The sequence below is a fragment of the Gymnodraco acuticeps genome, unplaced genomic scaffold (assembly GCF_902827175.1).
Source record: "Gymnodraco acuticeps unplaced genomic scaffold, fGymAcu1.1, whole genome shotgun sequence".
In the NCBI taxonomy this organism is placed as follows: domain Eukaryota; kingdom Metazoa; phylum Chordata; class Actinopteri; order Perciformes; family Bathydraconidae; genus Gymnodraco; species Gymnodraco acuticeps.
The window spans coordinates 30817-53701 of record NW_022992197.1 but is presented as its reverse complement, the minus strand read 5'-3'; the positions used below and the strand labels follow the sequence as shown (position 1 = coordinate 53701).

Sequence of the window (22885 nt, the reverse complement as noted above, 5' to 3'; positions counted from 1 at the left end):
TAATTCAGAATTCAATTTAAAGTTGCATACGCCGAAAAGTCCCATCATTGAGCACTTACTTTCCCTTTTTTTAACTCCTGCTTTTTCTTGTTGATTAGATCCCCCTGGACCTCCATCCAACGCCAGACTCATAGACACCACAAAAACCACAGCTTCCTTAGCCTGGGGCAAACCCCACTATGATGGCGGTCTTGAAGTAGATGGATATACTGTTGAGTACAAAAAGGAAGGTCATGATGACTGGGAGGTAGAGACACCGTATCCAGTGAAAGTTACAGAATACGTTATTGGCAAACTTCAGAAAGGAGGGAAATACTACTTCAGGATTATCGCTGTAAACTCAGAGGGAGTTGGTGAGCCTGCAGAGATTGAGAACGTGACTGAACTGGTGGACCAAGAGTCGCTGCCAGACTTTGAGCTGGATGCTGAATGCAGGAGAACCCTGGTGGTCAGATGCCGTGCTTCAATCCGGTTGTTTGTACCAATTAGAGGTCGTCCCGTTCCTGAAGTAACCTGGAGCAAAGATGATAGCAACCTGAAACAACGTGCACACATCGACACCACAGAGTCCTACACCCTCCTGGTTGTTCCTGAGTGCACCAGATACGATGCTGGAAAGTACAACCTTTGCCTTGAGAATGTTGCCGGAAAGAAGACAGGCTTTGTTAATGTGAAGGTTTTGGACACACCAGGACCACCAGTTAACGTCATACCTAGAGAGATCACTAAGAACAGCATCACCCTCCAGTGGGAAATCCCCATTATCGATGGTGGTTCTAAGATCCATAGATACGTTATTGAAAAGAGAGCGGCCACCAAGAAGGCCTACACAGTGCTCAGCACTACGTGGCAGAAGTGTTCCTTCAAGTTTACAGACCTTGAGGAGGGAGCATACTACTACTTCCGTATCTCTGCTGAGAATGACCTGGGCATAGGCGAACCCGCTGAATCCCCTGAGCCAATCAGGGTGTCCCAGTCCCCCTCTGCACCAGAGAACTTGTACGTCACTGATGTGACAGCTGACAGCGCCAGCCTGTCATGGACCAAACCCCTGCACGATGGTGGCAGCTTGATCACTGGATACGTTATTGAATCCCAGAAGAAAGATGGGGAGTGGGTCCATTCAGCCGCCATCAAGGCACTGGATTACACTGTCACAGATCTGGTCGAGGGTGCAGAATATACATTCCGCATTATGGCCGTCAATGCATCAGGCAGGAGCGACCCACGTGAGAGCAGGCCTGCCATTATCAAAGAGCAGACTTCAGCTCCTTCCTTTGACCTGCGTGGAATCTACCAGAAGACGGTCATTGCCAAGGCAAGGGACCGCCTCAAGGTGGAGATTCCTGTTCTTGGCAAACCCAGACCTGTGGTTTCCTGGAAGAAGGGACAAATAGCGCTCAAGGAGACACAAAGAATCAACGTTGAAACCACACCAACATTAACTATCCTGAACATCGGTGAGATCAAGAGGAGCGATGGAGGCCCGTATTCCGTGACTGGAAAGAACATGCTGGGTACAGTGACTGAGACAATCACAGTCCTGGTCCACGACATTCCCGGTCCTCCCACTGGACCCATCAAGCTGGAGGAAGTCTCATGTGATTATGTTCTCATGTCCTGGGAGGCACCAGAGAATGACGGAGGTGTTCCTATCAACAACTATATTGTTGAAATGAGGGACACTACTGGTACTTCCTGGATGGAGCTGGCAGCAACAGTTATCCGCACCACATTCAAGGCAGCCAAACTCAACACTGGAACAACATATCAGTTCCGTGTCAAGGCCCAGAACAGATATGGCATTGGACCATGCATTGTCTCTGAGCAAGTGGTTGCTGCCTATCCATTTGATGTGCCAGGCCAGCCAGGCACTCCTGTGGTCACATCTTTCAACAAGGATGCAATGACTCTGAGCTGGAATGAGCCTTCCTCTGATGGAGGCAGTGTCCTCATTGGCTATCATGTCGACAGAAAAGAGAAAAACAGCATTCTGTGGCAGAGGATTAGCAAAGGTCCTGTTGTTGGAAATATCTTCAAATCAACCGGACTTGTTGATGGAATTGCATATGAACATCGTGTTACTGCTGAAAACATGGCCGGTCTCAGCAAACCAAGCAAACCCTGTGAAGCTGTGTATGCTTTGGACCCAGTCGACCCACCAGGCAGACCTGTGGCACTGAATGTCACCAGACATGAGGTGACTGTGTCATGGACCAGACCGGAGGGAGATGGTGGATTCTCCATCACTGGATACACAGTAGAGAAGAGAGAGATGCCCAACGGACGCTGGCTCAAAGCCAACTTCAACAACATCCTAGAAACCATCTACACTGTCAGTGGTCTGATTGAAGATGCTACTTATGAGTTCCGTGTGTTTGCCAGAAATTCAGCTGGTGCTCTTAGTGCTCCATCCCAGTCATCGGAGGCAATTACATGCAGAGATGACCTGGAAGAACCCAGGCTTGATGTTGACTCATCGTATAGCAGCACTATTGTTGTTATGGCAGGAGAGTTGTTCAAGCTGGAGGCCAATGTTACTGGCAGGCCACTTCCATCTCTGGTATGGACCAAGGAAGGAAAGGAGCTTTTGGATACAGGCAAGCTGGAGATAAAGTCAACTGATTTCCACACAGTTCTTACAAACAAAGATTCCCTGAGGAAGGACGGAGGTGTCTTTATTCTGACTGCCAGCAATCCTGCAGGCTTTGCCAAGTTCACCTTCAATGTCAAGGTGCTGGACAGACCCGGACCACCAGACTCCCTCACTGTTACTGACGTCACTGCTGAGAAATGTGTCCTTAACTGGCTGCATCCATCACATGATGGCGGCGCCAAGATCGAGTACTTTGTCATACAGAGGCGAGAGACAAGTAGGTTGGCATGGACAAATGTGGCCACGGAACTTCAGGCAAACAGGTTCAAGGTCACTAAGCTTCTGAAGGGCAATGAATATGTCTTCAGAGTCATGGCTGTTAACAAATATGGCGTGGGTGAGCCCCTGGAGTCTCAAGCTATCATCTGCACCAACCCCTATGTCCCCAGCGACCCCCCACAGCAGCCTGAAGTCACCACCATTACAAGGGACTCCATGGTCGTCTGCTGGGAACGCCCTGAACACGATGGAGGCAGCGGATTGAACACCTACATTATTGAGAGAAGGGATAAGACTGGCATGCGCTGGGTGAAATGCAATAAGAGGACTGTCACTGACCTGCGTTTCAAGGCCTCGGGCCTCACACCAGGACATGAATATGAATTCAGAGTTTTTGCAGAAAATAATGCTGGTCTAAGTCAGCCTAGTCCCTCCAGTCCATTTTACAAAGCCGAAGACACCATTTTCCAGCCTGGACCTCCAGGGAACCCAAGAGTGCTGGACACAACCAAATCATCCATCACCCTTGCCTGGAACAAGCCTGTATATGATGGTGGTTCTGAAATCACTGGTTACATTGTGGAGACCTGCCTGCCTGAGGAGGATGAGTGGACAATACACACTCCCAAGAAGGGATGGACAGCCACTTCCTTCACTATTATCAACTTGAAGGAAAACCAAGACTACAAAATAAACATATGTGCCACTAATTGTGAGGGAGTTGGAGAGCCCGCTGCTGTTCCTGGAACCCCCAAGGCTGAAGACAGACTGCTTGCTCCAGAGATTGAACTAGGAGCAGAGCTGCGTAAGGTTGTTGCCATCAGAGCCTGTAGCACACTCAGACTCTTTGTTCCTATTAAGGGCAGACCTGTGCCTGAAGTTAAATGGTCGAGGGAGCATGGAGAATCCCTGGACAAAGCCATCATTGAAATCACCTCATCATTCACTACTCTTCAGGTAGAAAATGTTGACAGGTTTGATGCAGGCAAATACCTGGTAACTGTAGAGAATGCCTCAGGAAGCAAAACAGCCTATGTTAATGTCAGGGTGCTCGACACTCCTGGAGCCGCTCAGAATCTGATCGTCAAAGAGATCACTAGAGATTCAGTTTCCCTCGTTTGGGATGCACCACTCATTGATGGTGGCTCCAGAGTTCGCAACTACATTGTGGAGAAGCGTGAGTCAAACAGAAAGGCCTACTCAACAGTCTGTGCTAGCTGTCATAAGTCTAGTTGGAAAATAGGAGACCTTGAGGAAGGAAAGATGTACTTCTTCAGAATCCTGGCTGAGAACGAATACGGCGTTGGCCTCCCAGTGGAGACTGTTGAACCACTTAAAGTGTCAGAGAAGCCTCTTCCACCAGGCAAAGTTACCCTTCTTGAAGTTACCAGCTCCAGCGTCTCACTATCTTGGGAAAAACCTGACCACGACGGTGGCAGCAGAATCTCAGGCTATATTGTTGAGATGCAGGGTAAAGGCAGTGAGAAGTGGACCCAGGTCATGGTGGTAAAGACCGCTTCGGCTGTTGTAACTGGCCTCACACGGGGAGAGGAGTATATGTTCCGCATCTCAGCCACTAATGAAAAGGGAGTAAGTGACCCACGTCCTCTTAGTGTGCCTGTGGTGGCTAAAGACCTAGTTATCACACCAACCTTCAAAATGGTGTTCACCACATACAGTGTGCTAGCAGGAGATGATCTGAAGATAGATGTACCATATGCTGCATGTCCCAAGGCTACAGCAACTTGGCTCAAAGATGGCATTGCTCTTAAGGAGACAACAAGAGTTAATGCTGAAGCATCAGACAAAAACCTTCACCTGGTTATCAAGGAGGCTTGCAGAGATGATGTGGGCACATACACTATCAAACTGATCAACGCTGTTGGAGACGCATCCGCAGACATCAGTGTAGTTGTTCTAGATAAGCCTGGTCCACCAACCGGCCCAATTAAGCTGGATGAAGTCACTGCTGACAGCGTGGTCCTGTCCTGGAATCAACCAGAGTATGACGGTGGTTGTGCCATCAACAATTACGTTGTTGAGAAGAGAGATACATCTACCACAAACTGGCAGATTGTGTCAGCAACTGTGGCCAGAACCACTATCAAGGCAGCCCGTCTGAAGACTGGAATTGAGTATCAGTTCAGGATTGCTGCAGAGAACAGATATGGCAAGTCCTCAGTCCTGCTCTCTGAGACAATTGTTGCTCAGTATCCATTTGAATTGCCAAGCCAACCAAGTTCTGTTGAGGTCCAGTCAGCCACCAAGGAGAGCATGGTGGTTGTATGGGAAAAACCCAGCACTGATGGTGGAAGCAAAATTCTGGGCTACCACTTGGAACTCAAAGAGAGAAACAGTTTAATGTGGGTGAAACAGAACAAACAAATAATCCCAGACACCAGATATAAGGCCGTTGGTCTTGAGGAAGGTATTGAGTATGAATTCAGAATCTATGCCGAGAACATTGTTGGCCTCAGCAAAGCCAGCAAACTGAGTGAAATGCAAGTGGCAAGAGATCCTTGTGACAGACCAGGAAAACCAGAGGCTGTCATTGTAACAAGAAGCCAAGTGACACTCAGATGGACAAAACCTGAGTATGATGGTGGCATCATGATCACAGGCTATGTGGTTGAGAAGAAGGAAGGATCTGGCCGCTGGATGAAGGCCAGTTTCGCCAACGTCATTGACACACAATTTGTTGTCACAGGACTTACTGAAGATCAGGTTTATGACTTCCGTGTCATCGCCAGGAATTCAGCAGGTGTCTTCAGCAAGCCCTCTGATACTACTGGGGAAATTACTGCCAGGGATGAGGTTGATCCACCCAAGATCGAATTAGAATCTAAATACTCCCAGGCTGTGGTTGTAAATGCTGGCGAGACATTCAGTCTTGAGGCTGCCATCTATGGCAAACCTGTGCCCACATTGACCTGGCTAAAGGAAGGTAAAAAGATGGCTGAAGCAGCACGCCTAGAGCTCAAGAACACAGACTTTAAAGCTCACTTAACTGTGAAAGAAGCAATCCGTGTTGATGGAGGTCAGTACACCTTGCTGGTAAAAAATGTTGGAGGCGAGAAATCAGTAAACATCAATGTCAAGGTCCTGGACAGACCAGGTCCACCTGATGGCCCTATCTCCATCTATGGGGTCACCAATGAGAAATGCAGCATTGCCTGGAAATCTCCTCTCCAAGATGGAGGAAGCGATATCTCCCATTACATTGTTGAGAGGAGGGAAACCAGCAGACTGGTTTGGACAGCAGTTGAACAAAAAGTTCAGACACTGAACCTGAAAATCACAAAACTACTTCCTGGTAACGAGTACATCTTTAGAGTGATTCCAGTCAACAAATATGGAGTTGGTGAGCCTCTGGAATCTGAAGCCATGATTGCCAAAAATCCATTTGTCACTCCCAATGCGCCAAAAGAGGTAGAAGTCTCCACAATCACCAAAGACTCTATGGTGGTGACCTGGGAGAGACCAACTAGTGATGGTGGAAACTCTATCCAGGGATACGTTGTTGAGAAACGTGACAAGGATGGTGTGAGATGGACCAGATGCAACAAGCGTACAGTTAGTGAGCTCCGCTTTAGAGTAACAGGGTTGCTTGAAAACCACAGCTATGAATTCAGAGTTTCTGCTGAAAATGCTGGAGGTGTTGGCACACCTAGTGAACCAACAGTGTATTACAAGGCATTGGATCCGATCTTCAAAGCAGGCCCACCAAACAACCCCAAGGTGATGGACACATCCAGGTCCACTGTCTCCCTGACATGGGGTAAACCTATCTATGATGGTGGCTGTGAGATTCAGGCATACATTGTTGAGGCCTGCAATCAAATATCCGATGAGTGGGTTATGTGCACTCCTCCAACTGGAATCACAGAAACTAAGTTCACAGTAAAAAAGCTTCTGGAGAAGCACGAATACACATTCAGAGTGTGTGCTATCAACAAAGTTGGAGTTGGGGAGCATGCTGACGTTCCAGGGAAAATTCTTCTGGAGGAGAAGCTTGAAGCTCCTGATCTTGACCTTGATACTGATATGAGAAAGATGATCAACATAAGATCAGCAAGCACTCTCAGGCTGTTCGTTCCTGTGAGAGGTCGTCCAGCTCCTGAGGTGAAATGGGGCAAGGCTGAGGGCGAGATTAAGGAGACTGCCATGATTGACAATACAGGCAACTATGCTTCACTTGTCATTGATAATGTTGACAGATTTGATACTGGCAAGTACACACTGACTGCAGAAAATGCCAGTGGAGTGAAGTCAGTATTCATTAGTGTCAGAGTCCTGGACTCACCTGGTCCACCAGCTAACTTCATGGTGAAAGAGATTACCAAGAATTCTGTTACTCTCACCTGGGAGCCTCCAATTCTGGATGGTGGTTCAAAGGTTAAGCACTATCTTGTTGAGAAGCGTGAGAGCACCAGGAAAGTCTATTCTACCATCACAACCTGCAACAAGATGACCTGGAAAGTTGAGCCACTTCCAGAGGGTGGAATCTTCTTCTTCAGAGTCGTGGCTGAGAATGAATATGGTGTGGGTCTCCCTGCTAAAACTATAGAGCCAGTTAAGATATCCGAGAAGCCTCAGCCCCCTGGTAAAGTCAGTGTTGTTGATGTCACTTCTAAAACTGTAACTCTCACCTGGGAGAAGCCTGAACATGACGGTGGCAGTAGAATCAGCTACTATGAAGTCGAAATGTCAGCTAAGGATAGTGAAGCTTGGTCTCTGTGTGCTAGTGGAAAGTCACTGGAGACTGTAGTAACAAACCTTCGCAAGGGAGAGGAGTACATGTTTAGAGTGATTGCCGTAAATGACAAGGGCAAAAGTGATGCCAGACAACTGGCTCAGACTGTTTTAGCTAAGGACCTTGTGATTGAGCCTTCTGTTAGACCCAAAATGAGCACCTACAGTGTCCAGGTGGGTTATGACCTCAAGATAGAGGTCCCAACTGCTGGTCACCCAAAGCCTACCATCACTTGGACCAAGGATGGAGCAGCCCTTAAGCAGACCACCAGAGTCAATATCACTGACTCTGCACGCACCACCACTCTCACCATAAAAGATGCAACAAGGGATGATGGAGGCATGTACAGCATCAATATTGCCAATGCCATGGCTTCCAAGGATGCCACTATTGAAGTGATAACCCTGGACAAACCTGGCCCAGCAACAGGCCCTGTAAAATTGGAGGATGTCAGTGCTGAGAGTTTAACTCTGACCTGGGAACCTCCTACATATACAGGTGGCTGCCCAATCTCCAACTATGTGGTTGAGAAGAGAGACACAACCACAACCAACTGGGTTGTTGTTTCAGCAACTGTGGCCAGAACGAGTCTAAAAGTGGCCAATCTGAAAACAGGCAGTGAATATCAGTTCCGAATCTATGCTGAGAATAAATATGGAAAGAGCTATGCAATTGATTCAGAGCCTGTTTTGGCACAGTATCCGTTCCAGGAGCCTGGACCACCAGGAACACCATTTGTGTCTTTGTACTCTAAAGACTTTATGGTGGTTGAGTGGCACAAACCTCCAACTGATGGAGGCAGTGCCATCTTGGGATACCATCTGGAGAGAAAGGAGAAGAACAGCATTCTTTGGACCAAGATCAACAAAATGCTAATCCAAGACTGCAGGTACAAATCTACTCCTCTTGAAGAAGGCATTGAGTATGAGTACAGAGTCTATGCTGAGAATATTGTTGGCATTGGAAAATGCAGCAAAGTCTCTGAGGTTTATGTAGCTCGTGACCCATGTTATCCTCCTGGCCGCCCTGAGGCTGTGATTGTGACCAGGCACTCAGTGAAGCTGAGGTGGACAGCTCCAGAGTATAATGGCGGAAGCTTAATTACTGGCTACGTAGTGGAGAAGCGTGACCTTCCCGAAGGAAAGTGGATGAAGGCCAGCTTTGCAAACGTCCTTGACTACGAATTTACAGTTAGTGGCCTGACAGAAGACAACAAATATGATTTCAGAATAATTGCAAGGAATGGAGCTGGTGCTATCAGCAAGCCCTCTGAAAGCACGGGATCCATCACAGCCAAGGATGAAGTCGACCCACCCAAGTATGAGACTGATTCTATGTACAACCAGACAATTGTTATCAATGCTGGAGAGAATTTCAATCTGGAGGCAAGTGTTGGAGGAAAGCCCATCCCCACAGCTCAGTGGTTCAAGGGATCTGTTGAAGTTGAAAACTCATCAAGAGCTGAGATCAAAAACACAGACTTTAAGGCTTTGCTTGCTGTGAAGGATGCCATTAGAGTGGATGGTGGACAGTACACACTTGTTCTGACTAATGTGGCTGGATCAAAGACTGTCCCATTCAGTGTGAAGGTCCTGGACAGACCCGGCCCACCAGAGGGACCTCTTACTGTCAGCAATGCCACAGAGGAGAAGTGCTCACTGTCATGGCTGCCACCCAGGCATGATGGAGGAGCTGGCATTTCTACCTATGTCATTCAGAAGAGAGAAACCAGCCGCCTGGCATGGACTGTTGTTTCCAGTGACTGTGGTGCTACCATGTTCAAGGTTACCAAACTGTTGAAGGGCAATGAGTACATCTTCAGAGTCATGGCTGTCAATAAATATGGCTTGGGTGAGCCTCTTGAATCAGTGCCAGTTATCATGAGAAATCCGTTCGTTACCCCTAGCTCACCTCAGGAGCTTGAGATCACTAACATTACCAGGGACTCCATGACCGTCTGCTGGAACCGCCCCGAGAGCAATGGAGGCAGTGAGATTGTTGGTTACATTGTTGAGAAAAGAGACAGAGCTGGAGTGAGGTGGACCAAGTGCAACAAGCGCAGAGTGACAGACCTGCGTTTCAGAGTAACTGGTCTGACTGAGGACCATGAATATGAGTTCATGGTATCTGCTGAGAACGCAGCTGGAGTGGGTAAGCCTAGCCCACCTTTACCCTACACGAAAGCCTGTGACCCAAGCTTTGAACCGGGCTGTCCTTCCAACGCCCATGTGGTCAGCACTACTAAGGACACCATCAGTCTGGCTTGGCACCGTCCTATCTATGATGGTGGTTGTGAGATTCAAGGATACGCTGTGGAAATAACCAAGGCTGAGGAGGAGGAATGGAGCTTATGCACCCCACCCTCTGGAGTTAAGGATCCCAAGTTGACCATCACCAAGTTGATTGAGCACCAGGAGTACAAGGTGCGCATATGTGCTATCAATAAGCTTGGTGTTGGTGAGCCCACAGAGATTGAGGGTGTCGTTAAACCTTTAGATAAGATTGATCCTCCAGAGGTGATTCTGGATGCAGTGCTCAGGAAGGGAATAGTTGTCCGTGCAGGAGGCTCAATGAGAATCTGCATACCATTCAAGGGTCGTCCTACTCCGGAGATCAGCTGGGCCAAGGATGGCGGAGAACTGACCTCTAAAGCTCAGATAGACACTGGTGAAGAACAAACACTGCTAACCATTGACATCTGTGACAGATATGATGCTGGAAAATACATCCTCAACTTGGAAAATAGTGCTGGCACCAAATCTGCCTTTGTTGCTGTCAAAGTTCTGGACACTCCAGGTGCCCCAGTGAATCTGACAGTAAAAGACATTAAGAGGGAAAGTGTCACCCTCACATGGGAGCCTCCTCTTATTGATGGCGGTGCAAGAATCAAGAATTACCTGGTTGAGAAGCGTGAGTCCAACAGGATTGTTTACTCTAACGTGGAGAACAAGTGCACAAAAACAAGCTATCGTATCACAGGTCTTACTGAGGGAACTATCTACTATTTCAGAATCTTAGCAGAGAACGAGTTTGGCGTGGGAGAGGCAGTTGAGACCGAACATGCAGTTAAGACCTCAGAGCCTCCACTATCAGTGGGTAAGGTCACTTTGACTGAAGTGACCAAAACCTCTGCCTCTTTCTCCTGGGAGAAGCCAGTCCATGATGGAGGCAGCAGAATTAATGGCTACTACATTGAAATGCAGCCTGTGGGTTCAGAGGAATGGGTAGTGGCCGCCACAACCAAAACTTGCGAGGGCACTGTCCTAGGTCTTAGTTCAGGCCACGAGTACCTGTTTAGAGTGACAGCTTTCAATGAGAAGGGCAAAAGTGACCCCAGGCCTCTCGCTGCCCCCGTCACAGCCAAAGATGTAACTGTCCTGCCCGGGTTCACGATGTCAACCGACACATTCAGTTTACAGACTGGTGAGGATCTGAAGATTGAGATTCCAGTGATTGGACGTCCTGCCCCGAAGGTCGAATGGAGTAAGGATGGGAAGGCTCTTAAGGAGACAACCAGATTAAATGTAACCAGCACACCCACATCTACCAAGCTGTGCATCAAGGAGGCAAATAGGGAGGACTCTGGTAAATACACAATCACAGCAACCAGCAGTCTCGGAACAGCTAAGGAGGAGATGACTGTCGTTATTCTTGAAAAGCCTGGCCCACCCACAGGCCCTGTAAAGGTTGAGGAGGTGAGCTCTAATTATGTTCTTATCTCCTGGGAGCCACCAGTGTATACTGGAGGCTGTCAGATCAACAACTACATTGTGGAGAAGAAAGACACCACAACAACAGCATGGCAGATTGTGTCTGCTACTATTGCCAGGTCCACCATCAAAGTCACCAATTTGAAGACTGGAATTGAGTATCAATTCAGAGTGTCTGCTGAGAATAGATATGGAAAGAGTTCTGCCATTCTCTCTCCCAACGTTATTGCTCAGTATCCATTCAGTGAGCCTGCTGCCCCAGGAACACCAATTATTTCTGCTGCAACCAAGGATAGCATGGTTGTTGAGTGGAAGGTCCCCACCAACAATGGAGGCAGCCCCATCCTAGGATATCACCTTGAGAGAAAGGAAAAGAACAGCCTTTTGTGGACAAAACTCAACAAGCTTCTTATCCCAGACACACGTTTCAAGACTACAGAGCTGGAAGAAGGCATCGAGTATGAATTCAAAGTCTATGCTGAGAACATTGCTGGAGTCAGCCCAGCTAGCAAGGTCTCTGAGTGCACAGTAGCCAGGGATCCCTGTGACCCACCAGGCACTCCTGAGGCCATTGATATAACCAGAAATCATGTGGCACTTCAGTGGACCAGGCCTCAGTATGATGGAGGCAGTGCAATCACTGGCTATTTCATCGAGAGGAGGAAGCACCCAGATACCCGCTGGATGAAGGCCAGCTTCACCAACATCATTGATACCAATTACATTATCACTGGCCTCACTGAGGACTGTGTTTACGAGTTCAGAGTCGTTGCAAGGAACGCTGCTGGCATTTATAGCCGTCCTTCTGAGAGCACAGGAGAAATTACAGCTAAAGATGAAATTGAGGCACCAGAGGCCATCTTGGATTCTAAATTCAAGGATCTGACTGTTGTTAGGGCTGGAGAAACATTTATTATCGATGCTGACTACACTGGCAAGCCTCTGCCGGAAATCTCTTGGTTAAAGGAAGGAAAGGAGATTGACCAAACCACCCCAAGAATGGAGGTCAAGACCACAATCACCCGTACCATCCTCACAGTCAAGGAATGCATCAGAGTGGACGGTGGGCACTTTGTCCTCAAACTGGTCAATGTGGGTGGAATCAAGATGATCCCAGTTAATGTTAAAGTTCTGGATAGACCTGGTCCTCCAGATGGCCCGCTAGAAGTCAAAGGGGTCACATCTGAGAAATGTTATCTGCACTGGAGCCATCCCTCACATGATGGTGGAGCCAGCATCTCTCACTACATCATTGAGAAGAGAGAGACCAGTCGCTTGTCATGGACCATGGTTGAGCCCATGATCCAGGCTATCAGCTACAAAGTCACAAAACTGCTGCCTGGCAATGAATACATCTTCAGAGTCACTGCTGTGAATAAATATGGTATTGGGGATCCTTTGGAATCTGCGCCTGTCATTGCTCGTAACCCCTTCACCACTCCCAGCGCCCCGTCCACCCCAGAACCAAGCGTTATCGCTAGGGACTCCATCGTGCTAACATGGGAGAGACCAGAGAATAACGGAGGATCTGAGATTGATGGTTATGTGCTTGAAAAACGTGATAAGGATGGCATCAGGTGGACCAAGTGCAACAAAAAGAGGCTGACTGACCTGAGATTTAGATGCAGTGGCCTCGGAGAAGGACACTCTTATGAGTTTAGGGTCTCAGCTGAAAATGCTGCTGGTGTTGGAAAGCCTAGTGCACCATCTGAATACATCAAAGCGTGTGATGCCATTTATCCACCGGGATGTCCAAATAACCCCAAAGTCACAGATAATTCGAGCACCACAGTCTCTTTGTCCTGGTTCAGGCCTATCTATGATGGTGGAGCACAAATCAGCGGATATGTTGTGGAAATGAAGGAGGCAGCAGATGATGAATGGGTCACTTCCACACCACACAGTGGTGTTCAGGCCACCAACTTCACCATAAAGCACCTTAAGGAGAATGCAGAGTACAACTTCCGCATCTGTGCTGTCAACTGTGAGGGAGTAGGCGAGCATGTGGACCTACCAGGTTCTGTGATTGCTGCAGAGAAGCTGGAGGCTCCTGAGATTGAACTTGATGCTGATCTGAGGAAGATGGTCAATGTTCGGGCCACCGCCACCTTGCGCCTGTTTGTGCCAATCAGAGGAAAACCTGAGCCTGAAGTCAAATGGTCAAAGGCTGATGGAGTTTTGAATGAGCGTGCCCAGATTGATGTCACAAGCTCTTACACAATGCTGGTGATTGAAAATGTCGATAGATTTGATACCGGCAAATATGTACTGACCCTTGAGAATCTCAGTGGCTCTAAATCAGCCTTCATCAATGTCAGAGTCCTAGACTCTCCCAGTGCTCCTACCAACCTGGGGATTAAGGATGTCAAGAGAAATTCAGTCTCCATCTCCTGGGAACCTCCTCTTATTGATGGTGGGGCTAAGATATCACATTATATTGTGGAGAAGAGAGAGCAGAAGAGAATGGCTTTCACCAGTATTTGCACCAACTGTGTGAGGAACTCGTACCTTATTCCCGACCTTCAGGAGGGAGGTCGATACTATTTCCGAGTTTTGGCTGTGAATGAGCTGGGAGTAGGTTTGCCTGCATCCACAGATCAAGTCAAGGTTGCTGAGGCTCCTTTGCCCCCTGGCAAGATTGTCCTGGTTGATGTAACCCGTCATACCGTCACTCTTTCATGGGAGAAACCTGATCATGATGGAGGCAGCAAGATAACAAGCTTTATGGTGGAGATGCAGCCCAAGGGAGATGACAAATGGACTGTGTGCAGTGAAGCCAAAGCACTGGAAGCTACTATTGGAGGTCTCACAACTGGAGAGGAATACTCATTCAGGGTTACTGCTGTGAATGATAAGGGAAAGAGTGATGCCAAGCCTCTGGCCAACCCTGTCTTGTTGAAGGACATGACCACAAAGCCCTTCATTAGCCAGTTGTACGACACATACAGTGTAAGAGCAGGTGACGACTTGAAGATTGATGTTCCATTCAGAGGCAGACCTCAGCCTGAGGTGTCCTGGAAGAAGGATGGCCATGTGCTTAAGCAGACAACCAGGGTAAATGTTCTTAATTCCAAGACCTCATCCAAGATTATCATCAAGGATGCAACCAAGGAGGATGTAGGAAAGTATGAGATCACTCTGACAAACTCAGTTGGCACAAAGACAGCTGAAACCTCTGTTGTAATTCTGGACAAACCTGGCCCACCCAGCAACATTAAGTTTGATGAGGTGAGTGCTGACTTCATCAATCTGTCTTGGGATGCTCCAACCTATGACGGAGGATGCCAAATCAACAACTATGTAGTGGAGAAGAAAGACACTACCACCATTGCATGGCAGATTGTCTCAGCCACAGTAGCCAGGACTTCAATCAAGGTCAATCGTCTCAATCAGGGAACAGAGTATCAGTTCCGTATTGCAGCTGAGAACCGTTATGGCAAGAGTTCAGCAATTGACTCTGCTCCCGTTGTTGCTCAGTATCCCTTCGAGCCTCCTGGCACTCCTACCAACGTCCGTGTTTCCCATGCCACCAAGTATGGCATGCTTGTGGAATGGGGCAGACCTGCCAGTGATGGTGGCAGCCCTGTAACTGGTTATCACATCGAATGCAAAGACCAAAGCAGCATCCTGTGGACCAAGGTCAACAGAGGTCTGCTGGCTGAGAACCAGTTTAAGATGACAGGCATTGAAGAAGGCCTGTTTTATCAGTTCAGAGTCTATGCTGAGAACATTGCTGGAATTGGTCCATGTACTAAAGCCTGTGAACCTGTAGCAGCCAGGGATCCATGTGAATCTCCTCATAACCTTAGAGTCACCAACATTACCAGGACCTCAGTGTCCCTCTTCTGGGAGAAGCCTGAGTATGATGGTGGAGTGAAGATAACTGGCTACATTGTTGAGCATAGAGAACTTCCCAATGGCCGCTGGCTTAAATGCAACTTCACCAACCTGCAAGACACCTACTTCGATGTCACAGGCCTCACAGAAGATGTCCAATATGACTTCCATGTCATCGCTAAGAATTCTGCAGAGCTGTTGAGTGATCCCTCAGAGAGCACTGGTCCTGTCACAGTCAAGGATGATGTAGACCCTCCCACTATTATCCTGGAAGATAAGCTCAGACAGCTGGTTGTCGTTAAGGCTGGAGATATCATTCGAATTGATGCTGAAATCTCTGGCCGTCCACTCCCTGTTGTCACCTGGTATAAGGATGGAAAGGAGATTGAGGCCAAGGCCAGATGTGAAATCACTTCCACCAACTTCGCAACCACACTGATAGTCAGAGATGCTATCAGGAGGGACTCCGGCCAGTATGTCTTGTCTCTGCACAATGTGGCAGGAACCAGGGCAGTGGCTATCAACTTTAAGGTACTGGACATACCTGGACCTGCTTCAGGACCATTGTCAGTGTCTGGCCTCACAGCAGAGAAGTGCACCATAATGTGGGGTCCCCCTCAGGAGAACGGTGGGGCTGAAATCATGCACTACATTGTTGAGAAACGCGAGACCAGTCGCCTTGCCTGGACACTTGTCTATGCTGACATGAAGGCAACAACTTGTAAAGTGACCAAGCTGCTCAGAGGAAATGAGTACATCTTCAGAGTTAGGGGAGTCAACAAATATGGGGATGGTGAGCCCATGGAGAGTGAGCCAACAAAGGCCATTGATCCATTCACTGTTCCTGCAGCTCCCACTAATGTTCAAGTCACCTCAGTTACCAGTGAGGCAATGACCATCTGTTGGGAAAGGCCAACTTCTGATGGTGGCAGTTCTATCTCTGGCTATGTCATTGAAAAGAGAGAGAAGACTGGCCTTCGCTGGTGCCGTGTCAACAAGAAACCTGTTTATGACCTTAGAGTCAAGGCCGGAAACCTTCGTAATGGCTGTGAGTATGAGTACAGAGTGTTTGCAGAGAACTCCGCAGGCCTCAGTGCTTCCAGCACCACTTGCCCACTCACCAAAGCTGAAGATCCACAGTTCCTGCCCTCTCCTCCTGCCAAGCCTAAGATCATCGACTCTTCAAAGACAACAGTCACCCTGTCTTGGAATAAGCCACTGTTTGATGGTGGAGCACCTGTGACAGGTTACAAAATCAAATACAGGAAGTCTTCTGATGATGAATGGATGGTTGGAGTCCATAATACCAAGAACACAGAGTTCTCAGTGGGGGGATTGACACCTGGAACTGAATATGTGTTTGTTGTCAAATCCATTAACAAGATTGGAGCCAGTGAGAACAGTGCCGAGACAGACTCACAGGTCGCCAAAGAAAGAGAGGAGGAGCCAATCTTTGAAATCAGCAATGAGATGAGGAAGACCCTTATTGTTAAGGATGGTAGCTCATTCACCATGAAAGTGCCTTTCAGAGGCAAACCCATCCCAAGTGTTTCATGGTCTAAGGCTGATGTTGACCTTAGAGTTCGTGCTGTCATTGACACCACAGACACCTTCACCTCCATCACCTTAGAGAAAGCAACTCGCTACGACTCTGGCAAATACGTCATCACCTTGTCAAGCGTATCTGGAAATGCCTCTTTGACCCTCAATGTCAGAGTCCTAGATTCCCCAGGACCTCCTTGCCATTTGGAGGTCAAGGATGTGACCAGAACCTCTGCTTCTGTCACCTGGGACACTCCCGAGAATGAGGGAGGAGGACCAGTCAAGAACTACCTTGTTGATTTCCGTGAGGCAAGCAAGAAGGGCTGGACCAGGTTGACTGACACATGCCACAGACTTACATACAAGGTGTCGGACATACAGGAGGGAGGAGTATTCTACTTCAGAGTGACAGGCGAGAACGATTATGGTGTTGGTGTCTCTGCTGAAACCAAGGAAGGAACAAAGATCACAGGTAATTAATTTAAAATCAGGAAGATTATTGATTCGCACTGTCACAACATTATACCAGAATGTTGAAATAAAACACATGCTGTTCTCTGTACCCAGAAAAACCAAGTCCACCACCAAAGCTAGGTGCAACTGATGTGACCAAGGAGAGTGTGGCCCTGGCTTGGGCCAAACCAGATCACGACGGAGGAAGCAGAATCACTGGGTACCTGGTGGAAGCTCTGGAGAAAGGCCAGGAGAAGTGGGTTAAGTGTGGTGTGACCAAGTTGATCCACTTCACAGTGTTTGGTCTGAGGGAGAATGCTGAGTACTTCTTCAGAGTCAGAGCAGAGAACCACGCTGGCTTCAGTGATATCAAGGAAATGCTCACCCCAGTGGTGCTCAAGGACCAGCTCGGTAAGTAACTGATTTTTCAGATTCAAGAAATAACAGTCAGCCGATAAAGGCATTTAACCAGGATTTGCTTCCCTTGTTTCATCTCTCCTTGTTCCTTTTTTGCTCCAGAATCTCCTGAGATGAACATGAATGACTTCCCACACAACACAGTGTATGTAAGAGCCGGCTCCAACCTCAAGTGTGAGATCCCACTGACAGGCCGGCCTTTGCCTAAAGTCTCCCTGTCGAAAGACAACGTGTTGCTCAAATCAACCATGAGGTTCAACTCTGAAGTCACCCCTGACAGCATCAAGATCACTTTGCGCGAGAGCATTGCTGGAGACTCAGGACGCTACGATATCATTGCCTCCAACTCCAATGGAACCACAAAATCATTCTTAAATATTGTTGTTCTGGACCGCCCCAGTGCTCCAATTGGACCTGTGCAGATGTTTGACATCACAGAGGACAGCGTGAGCCTGGAGTGGCTCCCACCAGCATATGAAGGTGGCAGCCCTATCACCAACTACGTCATCCTGAAGAAAGAGGTAACCTCAGCCAACTGGGTGGAAGTGTCTTCTGCTGTGGCTCGCTGCACCATGAAGATCATGAAGCTGACCACTGGTCTAGCGTACCAGTTCAGGGTCAGAGCTGAAAACAAATATGGCATCAGTGAGCACATTGACTCAGAAACTGTTGCTGTCAACCTTCCTTACAGTAAGTCACTTTGCTTCCATGTTGTGTGTCACGTGATTCTTTTGTACACATTTCTTCTCTTTTATGACATTAACCCTCTTCAACTGTGACTGTTACCTCACAGCTATACCTGAAGCTCCATCGACTCCAGAGATCACTGCTGTTACCAAGGAGACCGTCACTGTCGCCTGGAATGAGCCTAAGTCAGACGGTGGCAGCCATGTGTTTGGCTACCATCTCCAGATGAAAGACAGGAACAGCATTCTCTGGCAGAAAGTCAACAAAATGGTGATCCGTGCCGCACACTACAAGGTCACCGACATCAGTGCGGGACTCATCTATGAGTTCAAGGTAGCAGCAGAGAACGCTGCAGGAAACAGCCCCTTCAGCAAGGTTTCTGATGCAGTGCTGGCCATTGATGCCTGTGGTGAGCGGAACATAATAACATGTCTCTAATATTCAAGAACATCTGATTGGAGTCATGAGCAACAGTTTCTTACTATGGGTTGTTATTGTGTGTTCCTGCAGAGCCACCCATCAACCTTCGCATTAGTGACATCACCAAGCACTCCATTAGCCTGGCCTGGCACAAGCCCAACTATGATGGCGGATCCTCCATTAATGGATACATCATTGAGAAGAAAGAAGGCGTTAATGCCAGGTGGTCCAAGGCTAACCTCACCAATGTCACAGACACCCGCTACACTGTGACCGGCCTCACCCAGGACGAGACGTACGAGTTCAGAGTCATGGCCAAGAATGCCGTCGGTTCAGTGAGCAACCCATCCATGGTGGTTGGACCAGCCACATGCGTGGATACCTATGGTAGGTCTTTATTTATTTATTATTTAGCATTTTACTCCTGTGGTTTGCTATCACATTTAGTGCAAGGGAATATATGTGTTAAGAATTGTGACACAAATTAAAATAGATATCATATTTGAACAGAACAGGCAACAATCCTTGCTATTTTCTCTCTATATATATATACTACATGCATCCTTATTTGAACTCACATACCTGTATTTTGATTTATCCAGGTGCCCCAGAGATTGAAATACCTCAAGAGTACTCCAGTGAGGTCAAGTACAGGGCTGAGTCCAATGTGGAGCTCACGTTTAACATCATAGCCAAACCTGCTCCCACAATTGAGTGGTTTAAGGATGGCAGGGAGCTTGCACCGACCAGCCAGCTCACCTTCAAACACACATTTGAGTCCACCAGTCTGTTCCTGAATGACACCACTCGTTTGAACTCTGGAACCTATGAGGTCCGGGTAAAGAACTCCATGGGATCTGCCTTCGCCATTGTTAGGCTGCTCATTCAAGGTATTTAGACATTTAAAAACTATAACCATGAATGTGGTATAACATTTATTTAAATACTGTTTTGACCATAACATGCACGAATATGTCCTTTCACCATCCAGACAAGCCAGGCCCCCCTGATGGCGAGATTGAGTTTAAGAAGGTGACAGCCAACACTGCCACCATCATGTGGTGTCCTCCTTCCGATGAGGGCGGTGCCATGGTGTCACATTATATTGTGGAGAAGAGGGAGACCAGCAGGATCATGTGGTCCATTGTCTCAGAGAAACTGGTAGACTGCATTGTTAACGTGCCCAGACTCATCGAAGGAAATGAGTACATCTTCCGAGTCCGTGGAGTCAACAAGTACGGCATCGGAGACGCACTGGAGTCCGAACCTATCGTTGCAAAGAACGCATTTGGTAAGGAAACAGAATAAAAAACACAACTGATGTTCAATGTATGAATTATTTGATGTTATTTTTAGTGCCAAACTACAATTTGAAGAGAAGCATTTCACTTCATCTAACCTGAACATTTTGATTTTGTACAGTTCCTCCTAGCGAGCCATCCAAGCCTAAAGTGACCATTATCACCAAGTCCACCATGACCGTGATCTGGGAAAGACCAGCAGTGGATGGAGGCAGCGACATTGACGGATACTACTTAGAAAAGAGGGAGAAGAAGAGTCTGCAGTGGTTCAAGGTTTGTTTGCCGACCTACATTTACACATTTTGCACTGAAGTGTAAAAGCCAAATGAATAACTGCCGTGTGTGAGGATCCTAACTTTGTTTTTTCTTGGCAAAGGTGGTGAAGGACACCATCAGAGACACCAGGCAGAAAGTCACCAACCTGACGGAGAACAACGAGTACCAGTACAGAGTTTGTGCTGTCAACAAGGCCGGAGCAGGAAACTACTCTGATGGCTCTGACCTCCACAAGGCCTACGACCCAATCGGTACGCTTATTATTGTAACTTTGCATTACGAAGTTACATTTGAAGACTTCTTAATTGTTAAGGTCTTTATTGCTGACAACATTCTTCATTCATCCCTTTTGTCTTCCTCAGATCTTCCTGGTGAGCCATCCAAGCTGCGTGTGGTGGACTCCACAAAGAGCTCCATCACCCTGGGCTGGGAGAAGCCCGTCTATGATGGCGGAAGTGAAATCACACACTACCTTTTGGAAATGTTGAATTCAGAGGAGAAAGAATGGGCCATCGTCAACCCGCAGGTCAAGGCCTGCGAGTACGTGGTGTCTCACCTCAAACCTGGAGCATACTACTTCTTCAGAGTCTCTGCTGTCAACTGCAAGGGCAAAGGAGAAGACATCAAAATGTACCAGCCCCTTCAAGCCAAGGATATCTTGGGTTCGTATTCTTGTAGATCCCTGCATGTTATTGACAACAAAAAACATATTGAGCATGACTCCATCAAACCATATTTATCATCTTTTCTATTGGATTGTTTTGCTATGGATTTTCCTCACTGACGAAATGAATTCCTGCTCTTTGTTTGTGTTACCCTTCCTTCCAACAGAGGAGGCCGATTTGGACTTGGACGTTCCCATGACCACCCAGTACACAGCCAGGGCCGGCCGTGACGTGGAGGTGTTTATCCCCTTGAAGGGACGCCCCGCCCCCAACGTGACATGGCGACGTGGTGACCGCAATATTGCTGCTGACAACCGCTACACCATCACCAGCACTGAGCGCGCCACCACGCTCCTGATCCCTAAGGTCAGCCGCGACGACCTTGGCAAGTACCTGCTGGAGATTGAGAACGGCGTGGGAGAGCCCAAGATCATCATTGTGTCCCTTAAGGTTCTGGACAGTCCAGCCATCTGTCAGAAACTCATGATCAAGAATGTGACAAGAGGAAATCTGAGCCTCAGCTGGGAGGCTCCTCTCATCGAAGGCGGTTCCCCTGTCACACATTACGTTGTTGAGAAGAAGGCGTCCACCATGAAGGCTTACCAGGTGATCAATACCCAGTGTACCAACACAACTTACAAGGTGACGGGCCTGGAGGAGGATATAGCTTACTTCTTCCGTGTGTCTGCTGAAAATGAGTACGGTGTTGGCGAGACATGCGAAACTACTGAACCTGTAAGAGCCACGGAAACTCCTGGAGCTGTTAAAAACCTGGTGATGGCGGATTCTACAAAGACCTCTGTTACCCTGCAGTGGACCAGACCTGACCACGATGGGGGCAGCTACATCACTGAATACATTATTGAGAAGAGATCCATTGAAGATCCTACCTGGACTCTGGGAGCAACATGCAAGCGCCTGAGCTGTGAAGTGACGGGACTCAAGGAGAAGGCTGAAATGGACTTCAGAGTGCTCGCCAAGAACGAGAAGGGCAACAGTGACTTCTCCCAGATTGGTCCAATCACAGTGAAGGACTTCATCATTCTGCCTGAAGCCAACCTTGTTGACTACCCTAACGGAGAGCTTGCTGTCCGTGTTGGTCAGAACATCCACATCGAGTTGCCCTTCAAGGGAAAACCATTGCCTTCAATCAGCTGGCTGAAAGATAACCAGCCACTGAAGGAAAGTGACAAGGTTCGCTTCAGGACTACTGACAACAAGACGGCGGTCACAGTCAGAGGAGTCAAGAAGGAGAATGCCGGCCAGTACACTTTGTGTCTGGACAACAGAACCGTCAAGAACTACTTTGACATCAATGTGATCACTCTTGGACCCCCCTCGGTGCCTGTTGGTCCCATCCGCTTCGATGAGATCAAAGCACAGAGTATCATAATTTCATGGGACGAGCCGAAGGAGAACGGCGGTGGTGAGATCACCTGCTACAGCGTGGAGAAACGTGAAACCGCCCAGGCCAACTGGAAGATGGTCTGCTCCAGTGTTGTCAGGCCCACTTTCAAAATTCCTAACCTGGTCAAGGGAACTCAGTACCAGTTCAGAGTCCGTGCAGAAAACAAGTATGGGATCAGTGTTTCTCTTGCATCCCTAGAAGTTGTTGCCCAGCACCAGTACAAACCTCCAGGACCCCCACCGAAACCAGTGGCCTTCAATGTCACCTGTGATGGTATGACCATCAGGTGGGACGCCCCAGAATTTGACGGAGGATCCCCCATTTTGGGATATCATGTTGAAAAGAAGGACAGGAACAGCCTCTTGTGGCAGAAGGTGAACTCCACCATCATCTCCAACAAAGAGTACAGGATAACTGGTCTCATTGAGGGTCTGGAGTACTCCTTCAGAGTCTATGCTGAGAACAACGCTGGACTCAGCCCTGTTAGTGAACAGAGCAAACATGCCCTCGCTATCGCCCCTGTTGGTAAGTACATGCAAAA

The 22885-nt window shown here is 48.0% G+C and overlaps 1 protein-coding gene across 1 annotated transcript in view; it reads left to right on the top strand.

Moving 5' to 3' along the window:
* LOC117539376 (titin-like) overlaps positions 1 to 22885 on the top strand; it is a gene marked incomplete at its 5' end in the record, with an annotated part of 161649 nt that overhangs the window by 108936 nt on the left and 29828 nt on the right. The window contains 11 exon segments of the mRNA XM_034205527.1: positions 99 to 17189; positions 17285 to 17581; positions 17690 to 18277; positions 18381 to 18683; positions 18785 to 19081; positions 19297 to 19584; positions 19686 to 19985; positions 20117 to 20268; positions 20372 to 20522; positions 20634 to 20933; positions 21103 to 22869. Of these exon segments, the coding sequence (XP_034061418.1) occupies positions 99 to 17189; positions 17285 to 17581; positions 17690 to 18277; positions 18381 to 18683; positions 18785 to 19081; positions 19297 to 19584; positions 19686 to 19985; positions 20117 to 20268; positions 20372 to 20522; positions 20634 to 20933; positions 21103 to 22869 (21534 nt within the window).